Source organism: Manihot esculenta, chromosome 17 (genome assembly GCF_001659605.2).
Source record: "Manihot esculenta cultivar AM560-2 chromosome 17, M.esculenta_v8, whole genome shotgun sequence".
Classification (NCBI taxonomy): domain Eukaryota; kingdom Viridiplantae; phylum Streptophyta; class Magnoliopsida; order Malpighiales; family Euphorbiaceae; genus Manihot; species Manihot esculenta.
Window position 1 is genome coordinate 19,970,742 of NC_035177.2, and position 9,706 is coordinate 19,980,447.

A 9,706-nucleotide genomic window follows, 5' to 3' on the forward strand; every position below is an offset into this window, starting at 1 on the left:
CTCTGTACTTAAAAGTCAAGCCATGTAAATTAACCAATAAAAACTAGACTTTAATAAACAAGATGTCACTAACCCACAAGCCCAAATAAAGTTTGGAATGTCCATATTCCAAAATCATCCATTCATTGTATTGAATATAGGATACCATCTCCATGAACGTCATCGCACTCATCTGCACTTTCTAACGTGGCCACATGTGGACAATATATTTCACAGCTAAGCTAAGCAACCGCCCCCCCATGTCTGGCCAAAAGCTTTCGACCCACCCTCTTTTTGCCACTTGGAACCTTCAAGTTTTGAGTGACAAAGAAACGGCGGCCGCCCATTGGCCCGAAAGCCACAAATAACCTTCAAAAGGTTCCATTTCTTGCATTAACGACAATTAATACCCAACCTCATACACAACCCGACATATATATATATATATAGCTCAATTACCTACCTTGCAGACTAACACGCCCAACCAAATTCAACCTTCTTTAAATCTTTCACCCTCTCCAAAATGGACTGGACCAGAGGCCAAACTATCGGCCGTGGCTCCACTGCCACCGTCTCAGTTGCCACCTTCGATCACTCCGGTCAGGTTTTTGCTGTCAAGTCAGCTGAGCTCTCCCAATCGGAGTTCGTGCAGAAGGAGCAAAGCTTTCTTTCTGCATTATCTTGCCCTCAAATTGTAGCATACAAAGGATTTGACATAAGGGAAGAAAATGGTAAGCTCTTATATAATATTTTCTTGGAATATGCACCTGGAGGCACCCTTGTGGATGCAATTCGCAAGCATGGAGGGCGGCTTCATGAGTCCGTGATCAGGTCATATACTCGACAGATTTTGCTTGGCCTTCACCACCTCCATTCTACTGGGATTGTACATCGTGACATTAAGGGACACAACATTTTGGTCACCGGTGATGGGGCAAAAATTGCTGATTTTGGCTGCGCTAGATGGGTCAATGAGGATTTGGCCACCAACGCTAAAATTGCAGGTACTCCTGTGTACATGGCACCTGAGGTGGCACGTGGTGAACACCAGGGCTTCCCTGCTGACGTCTGGGCTCTTGGGTGTACTATTCTTGAGATGGCTACTGGAATAGCTCCATGTGTCAATATTTCGGACCCTGTTTCTGCGCTTTACCAAGTTGGGTTTTCATGTTATACGCCAGAAATTCCGAGCTTTATGTCTGTGCAAGCTAAAGATTTTCTGAGCAAGTGCTTGAAGAGAGATCCAACAGAGAGGTGGTCAGCTAGCGAGCTACTTGAACATGCTTTTATAACAGAGGAAACCGTCTCTGTTTTGAAGGATACTGATGTGGATACTCCAACAAGTGTATTAGACCAAGGATTATGGGGTTGGAAAGAGGACTTAAAAGCAACATGGACATGGAAATCGACTCATGAAAGTGGTTGCCTTACTCCGAGAGAAAGACTTGGGCAATTGGCAAAAGGCAGTGAGAAAGTGCCTGACTGGGCATGGGAGGAGACTTGGGTCACTGTAAGAAGCAAATCTAGCGCAAGAGAAATTGTTGCTAGCTCCAATGACTGTGGCTTGGTACATGCCAAAGAAGCCACCGGTGAACTATTGCATAGTGGGGAATATAATTTGATTAATGTTATCGCTAACGACTCTGTAGGCATTGGTGGGATAAGCATATCTAACACTAGCAATAGCGTGGGCTGTAGAGATAATACTATCTATAAAATATTATCCATGTATTGCATATGTACAAAAGATTATTTACGTGGCAGTTCCAATTTCGAAAAGGGAATATCATTTTCTGTTTCTACGTTGCAATCCTTGCCTTCTTTTCTTTCTGAAGCTGATCCGTGCACCATGGGAGACTAGAGTTCAATTACCCAATAAACTAGTAGAGGTTAAGTACACAAGCAGTGGATTCTTTGAGGGAAAAGAAAGAAAAAAAAGGAACATGCTGGAAAAGTAGAGTTCAGCTTCACACCAGATAGTATTAGTTGAGGGAGAATAAAAGAGAAAAGAGGGTAATTTTGGTTGCTTCTAATGTCGATTCATGCCAAAACAGCCCATCAAAACTGGAGAGGTCGGATTTTAAGCTTTGTTCACTCTAGTAAAACTTGAAAGAGAAAGCATTAGCTTGGAGTTAGGAAAAGCAGATGAGGAGGAGCTAGACTCTTATCCAATCTTATCTCACAATTGCCACTACATTTATTTAAAACAATAGAATATTCATAAAGAAAAGAAAAGAAAATTCATAATCATATGGTTAGTATAAAAATGCTTGTAACATTATGTGAGATCTGCTCGTATTGTGCAACAAAGCAAAAAACATTGTTTCTTTTTAATATAATTAGGAAGAAAAATTTTATCTAGACTAAATTTATTATGGATATAATATATTATTAGTGACAGGTTTGCTCATATGCATTTTTCCTTGTGTCAACAAATATAAAAGGTGCCCACTGCCAATCCATATAGGATAACAGCAGAATTTGTGGTAATGGCAGAAGCAAATTCTAATAAACCACCAATTAAGATCATAATCGATACTTCACTTGCCAACAGCGTCAAGCCATCGCAATCTTCCATTTTAACTAGGTTCCATGCAGGCTATTTCCGAATAACCCTTTCTCTTGGCAGCCAAGCATTACTTTGGAAGATCCTGATGACTAAGCCTATTAACAATGACGATTCACGTGATGCATGGCTCATATTTCGCAAGTTTTCTTTCACTGCTTTTCTCTTGCTATGGTGGCTGACCCTTGTAACTCAATTTTCTCTCTCTATTCTATACCTCCTCAAGTGTTTCTTTCACTTCAACATGGTGAAGGCAGAGTTCTTGCATTATATAGGAGTGAACTTCTTCTACTCTCCTTGGATTTCTTGGCTTCTTTTGCTTCAATCATCACCCTTGGCTGTTTCCAACCCTATTCCCTATCTTGTTCTTTGTTGGGGTTTTAGTATTCCTATTCTGATGCTTGATGTAAAGCTGTATGGGCAGTGGTTTACCACAGAGAGGAGGTTTCTGTCCACCTCAGTTAATCCAACCAGCCAACTATCGGTGATAGGAAACCTAGTGGTTGCAACAGCAGCAGCACAGGGAGGGCATAGGGAAGGTGCAGTGTGCATGCTCTCACTAGGGATGGTGCATTATTTAGTGCTGTTTGTCACTCTTTATCAGCGTTTTCCAGGCAACAAAAGTTTTCCAGCAGTGTTGAGGCCTGCGTTCTTCCTGTTCTTTGCTGCACCAAGCATTGCGAGTTTTGCTTGGAAATCCATGTCAGGAGCTTTTGATACCCCGTCAAAGATGCTGTTCTTTCTCTCTTTGTTCCTTTTCTTGTCTTTGGTAAGTTAAAATTCACCTTTTATTTTGATACTTATAAAATATTTGAAAATTAATTTATCAAATATATATTTTATTATATTATCTTCACTTAGTTTCTAAACTCCTACTATGTATCTTATTCAATACTTTTTTAGTAATTTTAATAATAAATAAACTATTTGTTTACTAAACATCTTATTTATTCATTAGTCATTTATAAATATTTTAGTAAAAAAACTTTATGTTAATTGTAGATATTTGTAAGCTAATTTTTTTGTCTTTTTTAGAAATATCTAATGACAATTCTTTGTATGACAGGCTTGCAGGCCAACTCTTTTCAATAAATCTATTAGAAAATACAATGTTGCGCGGTGGAGTTACTCTTTCTCACTAACGTTCCTAGCTCTAGCCTCTTCTCAATATGCAAAAGAGGTCCAAGACCATGGAGCATTCATACTGATGTTAGTGTTATCTGCACTCTCCGTTATGGTTCTCCTCGGCCTAATACTACTCACTGTACTCAATACAGATTGTCTTCTCCAAGAAAATGATCCCATACTGAAACTTGTTAACAATTCAGGACTTAAACGATGCAGATAGTGGTATAAAATCAGCTACCTTTCAAAACCATTGATCCAAATAGAAAAATAAACAGGAATGGCCATTCCTGACTGCATTCTCTTAGAAGTTATAAGAAGTGGTCTTAAGTTGCCCTCACAACGTACCACATTTCTTCAAGACACTATTAACAATTCTACATCAGCATGAAGTCTACTTGAATTGAACAACGAAAATGAACACCTATTTCTCTTTCCTTCTCTCCTGTTGTATTTGTCCTTTTTTTTTTTACACACTTAACAACAATGCAGACCACAATAAACAAACGCACTTTGAAAATTTTCAGATACGTAGTATAAAATAGAAAAGGAGTTTGAAAACTATTTAATGGAGGTATTCAGTTCCTCAAGTATTCTTCTTACTACCTGAACGTGATAATCTCAAGTCCAAAAATTGCAGTTGGTTGCGTAGGGTTTGGTTCTCCTCAAGTAAGCGATCATACTCCAAAAGAAATCCTTCAGATTGCTTCCTCAGAGCTACTGCATTTGCTTCTGAAGCATGAGCCTCTTTTGTCTTCACCTCCAGTTCTGATTCTACCTGCTTAAGTTTTGCTTGCAGTGTGGTCACCTCTTTTTCTAGGGCTTTGCTCTCCTTAACTTTTCCATCCTCAAAAACTTGATTTTGTTTCTTTACAGCCTCCATGCTCTTCCGCCGTATGCGAAGTTCTCTGATATAATGATGCAGTCTGTCTATCATCAGTCCAAGGAAAAGAGAGGATCCTGCAAGTTGTAAAGTCTAGATTTATACAAGTCCAAGGGCCAATAGATCAATAGAAAACATGAAAACTTGAAATGGGAACAGTAACCTATAGTCACACAACTCAAAATGGCAGATTAGAGGATAGAGAGAACAAGAAGTTCAACATGTTAGGGAAACACAAAAACACTTCAACGCAGCATATGGTGTATTATGTGCAAAAAAATTCTTGAGAATAAGAAAGGGAGGGCAAGAAAAGTATCAGATCTTTTTAATAAATCTAACGATCATCTGTTTGACATTCCTTAGATATGTTAGTTAAGACTGCATTAAAAATTAGTTTAAGATCAAATTTTACACATCTAATCATAAAAACTCCAAAACATTACGGCTTCTTTTTCAACTGCATCTAAAATAGTAGTTTTCCAAAAAGCACTTTGTTGGCCCCTAAGCTTAATGAATATGACTAATAGTAAAGACGAAAAGGTTTCAAAAAAATAATAATAATAAAAATAGCAAAGAGGACAAAAAAAGGAGGAAACAGAGAAAACTTAGAACAGCATTCTGATGAAGATGCAAACAGAAATTAACATTCTCCCAATCACAATTAAATTAAGTAGTCCTAAGCCTTTGCCGCGATTTCAGATCATAATCAGACCACAATTGCTTCAGCACAATCGACTATGCAACTTAAACAATTATTCTATCCAAATCTTAAGTTTTTTGTTTGGTTCCTTCCAGGGAAATTACGTAAAGTGAAAGGAAATGAAGAACATATCCACACCTTATATTTAATCTAGCTACATTCATAAATTTCATTTCATTTCTTTTCTTTCCCCACTTTCCTTCTAAACAAACAAAGGATATAAAAGATAGATGGCAATAACACAAATAAATTTTTATGATCTTCCAATATAATGGATATAGATGGCGAAAAAGTAAACAAACGATTTTCCCCTTTACTTTTAGAATGCAGCGAGCAAATGAAAATGATCTTCAAGCAAACAACTCATTTATCATATACAATTAGGAAAGAACTTGAACGAAATGTCAATCCAAAAAAAAAAAACATCACCCACTTCACAAACAGCTATCACCCATACTAACACCCATAAAAAAAATTTCACGAAAGGAAAGAAAAAAAAGATATATAACTTAATCGTACATAAAAAGAAAAGAAAAAAAAAAGTTACACACACACAATTGGATCTATAACAAGCTCAAACATATATGGAAAATGATTGGTTACAAACCAATGACTTCACAGTAATCCCACAAAACTCACAAAATTCAAGATACAGAAGCGAAGCATAAAACTAACAATTACCCATGAGAGTGGCCTCAAGAAGATTCTTAGCCATGAGAACCTGGTCCGTTGGATTGACAGAACCCTCATCGATCGAACGCTTCTGGATTTTCATGATGCTATACACACTTGACATCAACACCACAAATACCGTTCCCGCCACCGTCTTTACCATGATTGGGCCGTGACCTCGCTTGACCCGATCCAGACCCATCAACACTAACTTCCTTAATGGGGACTTGAACAAAAGCACCATTATGAATGCCATCTCGGAGAATAACAGAGTATACAGTAGCTGAATCATTTGTTTGTCCCTTTGTGTATTCCGAGAGAGAGGGACAGTTAAGATTTCAAAGAAAAGGGATGTTGGAGAATGTAAGCTTGAATGAGGTTATAGTAATGAATGTGGCGCAGAGAACAATTGAAGAGATCAAACAAAGGAAATAAAATGAACAAATGAAAGAGGAGGCCTGCAGTTTCTTAGCATCAATTTGGCGACTCTGCTTCAAAAGTTTTTGTTTATTTCTAAAAGAATCCTTTGCTTTTTGTTCATTTGCAATAATGCCCTCCAGTGAAAGCTTTAGTAGATTTAGTTTTGGCTGGGCATTATAATGATTGGGTAGTCTGGTGCTGTGGGGGCCAATAATTACTAACAATGGGTGTTGCTGTAATTTGAAGACAATGCTAAGCAACTAATTAATACAAGTGATTAACTTGATGAAAATTAGGGATTGGAATTTCAAAGTGGCTAATGCAGCAACTCTAATAATCAAAGTGTTCACTTGTCAAAACTCAAAAGGTATTGGGCCAGATTTCCCATTTCATTTTTAATAGTGAGATTAACCATATCCAATCTTTTATTTTTCTTTTTTTTTTTTGGCTTTTTCATATATTATATAGAAAATATATGAAAAAAGAAAGACTCGTCTTTAAGGAGTGGATTTTCACGTGTTGGGTGTTGAAAAAGTTGTATCATTTTATTTATATTTATTATGAAAAATAAGAATGTGTCCAACATTGAGATACAGGTGAAGCTCAATCGTGCGTATCAAGTTCAGGAATTCATTTCAACTCAGCAAAGTTCAATTATTTTTTAAAAACATTATAATAATATTATTAATTGAATTATTTTATAATTTGTTTATTTCCTTGAATTTCTTTTCAATTCATACATAATTAAAAAATTATTTTTCATGCAAAATCCGAAAATATTTTTAAATTTTGTATTTCAAAATAGCATGTTCGACAGTATTATTCGACACCGTCGGTGTTAGTGTCGAACAATTAGTTGTTTAACATTAATGGTGTCGAACTACCACTGTAGCAGCTTGTTCGACACCATAACATAGAAGCATTCTGAAATGCTCCTGTGGCAGCATAGGCGACAACTAAGATGCCGAACATGTCTGTTAAGTGCTGGAGGAGCCTTCTCTTCGTCAAGGGTGCAGAGAATCGATCAATCACCTGGAAAAAGTATTCGGCACTTATAGTGTAGGACACTTTTTATGCATGCAGGCATCACGACCCGCGTAGCACCTGCATGCACACCCCTTACCGCACCATGCACAGCCCCTTACTCTGCCGCGGCAGAGTAAGGGTGGAAACTTTGGCTTTAAAGCCAATGTCTCCTTCCCATTTCTCTCTCCCCATTTTTCTCACCCCATTTTTCTTTCTTTCTCTCCCCATTTCCCACTACTCCCCACTGCATTTTTCTTTCTTTCTCTCTACCTCCCTCAGCATACTTCTTCCCATTTCTCTCTCCCCATTTTTCTCACCCCATTTTTCTTTCTTTCTCTCCCCATTTCCCACTACTCCCCACTGCATTTTTCTTTCTTCCTCTCTATCATTTCCTTCTCCACCATTTTACATTATCTTATTCAATCTCCCTCAGCACTTCTCTCTCTCTTTAACAGGTTTATCTATGACTTAATTTTTTTTAAATGTGCATGTATATTTTTTACTTCATAAATAAAAATAAAATTATGAGTTGTAATTTTATATGTAATTATAAGTTTTATTAGTATATATATTAAAAATTTTTACGATTATAATTTAGTTGAAAAAATTAGTTTAGTAATAATTATGGTAATTTTAGGATAAAATGAATTAATAATATTTGTTGTGATTTTTGAATAGAATAATTTTAGTAAATGTATATTATTGCACTGTTAAATTTTTTATTGTTATTTAGTGAAAAATTTAATATTGATAATTAATTTAGGTTTAAAATATATAATATGATTTAGTTATAATGAATTAATAATTTATTTTAGTTTGGTAAAAAAATTAAATGTGATTAAGTGTATTAGAAATTTATAATTGATAATATAATATGGTAATTGAATATATATTGTGGTTTTGGATAGAAAAAATTTAATAAATATATATTAGTATAGTAATAAATAGTTTTTATTGTGATTTAGTAAAAAAATAAATATTGATAATTAATTTAGTTTTAAAATCTATAATGTGATATAATGAATTAATAATTTGTATTTAGTTTAATTTAAAAATTAAGTGTGATCAAGTGTAGTAAAAATTTATAGTTGATAATATATGGTGATTGAATATTTATTTTGGTTTTTGGATAGAATTAAATTTTTTATTATGATTTAACGAGGTAAAATAATTGGAATTAAGTTTGATAAGAATTTATAAATGATAATTTAATATGATTATTGAATATTTTTTGTGATTTTGAATATAATAAATTTAGTAAATGTGTATTAGTATAACATTTTATTGTGATGTGATATTATATATTATTCTGTATAATTAGATATGGAGGAAAGATGCAATCGTCGTGATCATTGTGATTATATTTTACCAGGTCTCAATGATCCATTGTTGCTATATGCACAAGCAGAACATCGGTCTGAAACTATGACAACAAACTATAGAAACTGGAGCTGTAACGACCCGAAAATCGGCCCGCTACCGGCGCTAGGATCTAGATCGGCTTAAGGCCGTCGGGACCCGTAGCAAGCCTGACATATAACCTGTAAACCTGTTTAATCCCATACATGATCAACAACATGCATAAAAATTAAAACTTTTCTTTCATTCATTCTCTCATACACCAAACTCAACCTGTGCATGCACTGAACATAGTCATAATCATAAACTTGACCCCTCTGTGGGATCTCATCAATGCCCCCAATGGGTGGCATAACATGTGTTGAGTTGGTTTACATCTACATCATAAAACATCTAAGATCATGTAATAAAAGGGATAACAATATCCATAGGGTCAAGCACAACTTCTAATCCTCAATATCATTATACATAACATGACTATTCAAACTTTACATCATTTTACAATTTATCATGTCCACTTTCTAGCTATTACAAAACACATGACTTTACTCTTCTTGACTTCTCTGTCTAGCCCGTACCTGCAATCCTGGGGGATTAGGGGAAAAGGGGTGAGCTACTAGAGCCCAGTGAGCAGAATAATAGAAAACAACATTTAAAAATCTCATGCTATCATGTAATGCAACACATCACAACAAATCACATCTCGGATGGTATTGTCACCAATAGTCCTCTACATTCCAAAGTGCCGGGACGTAGAATGGGTACAACCGGTCTTTCTCTTAACATAACATATCATAACATTCCAATGTGCCAGGGACGTAGAATGGGTACAACCTGGACTTCCATATCGTATCATGCCGTAACATCATCATATCATATGAGGACTAAAGGATCATCCAACAACCAATCCACATCAACATCATAAATGCAATGCAACATATTCGTGAATTCTAATGCAAACAACCTAATTCATCAC

The 9,706-nt window shown here is 35.7% G+C and overlaps 3 protein-coding genes across 3 annotated transcripts; 2 read left to right on the forward strand and 1 right to left on the reverse strand.

The window, feature by feature from the left end:
* The first annotated feature begins 443 nt into the window (after positions 1–443).
* LOC110626624 (mitogen-activated protein kinase kinase kinase 18) lies at positions 444–2,205 on the forward strand. Its single transcript, XM_021772648.2, has one exon. It carries the CDS (start codon positions 503–505, stop codon positions 1,838–1,840), a length of 1,338 nt encoding a protein of 445 aa, XP_021628340.1. The 5' UTR covers positions 444–502; the 3' UTR covers positions 1,841–2,205.
* Positions 2,206–2,245: 40 nt separating this feature from the next.
* Positions 2,246–3,893, forward strand: LOC110625685 (S-type anion channel SLAH4). Its single transcript, XM_021771322.2, has 3 exons — positions 2,246–2,251; positions 2,424–3,314; positions 3,612–3,893. Exons 1-3 carry the CDS (start codon positions 2,246–2,248, stop codon positions 3,891–3,893), a joined length of 1,179 nt encoding a protein of 392 aa, XP_021627014.1.
* A 44-nt stretch (positions 3,894–3,937) lies between these two features.
* LOC110626625 (B-cell receptor-associated protein 31) lies at positions 3,938–6,421 on the reverse strand. Its single transcript, XM_021772650.2, has 2 exons — positions 5,935–6,421; positions 3,938–4,630 (listed from the first exon to the last, which is right to left on the reverse strand). The coding sequence occupies exons 1-2, from the start codon at positions 6,215–6,217 to the stop codon at positions 4,257–4,259; spliced, it is 657 nt and encodes a 218-aa protein (XP_021628342.1). The 5' UTR covers positions 6,218–6,421; the 3' UTR covers positions 3,938–4,256.
* Positions 6,422–9,706: the final 3,285 nt, after the last annotated feature.

Bases quoted from the DNA above. Each gene is read 5' to 3' on its own strand.
- LOC110626624 (XM_021772648.2), top strand. From the start codon at position 503: ATGGACTGGACCAGAGGCCAAACTATCGGCCGTGGCTCCACTGCCACC.
- LOC110625685 (XM_021771322.2), top strand. The intron at 3,315-3,611 runs GTAAGTTAAAAT...TTTGTATGACAG, and splicing joins TGTTCCTTTTCTTGTCTTTG to GCTTGCAGGCCAACTCTTTT.
- LOC110626625 (XM_021772650.2), bottom strand. From the start codon at position 6,217: ATGATTCAGCTACTGTATACTCTGTTATTCTCCGAGATGGCATTCATA. The intron at 4,631-5,934 runs GTAATTGTTAGT...TACAACTTGCAG, and splicing joins TCTTGAGGCCACTCTCATGG to GATCCTCTCTTTTCCTTGGA.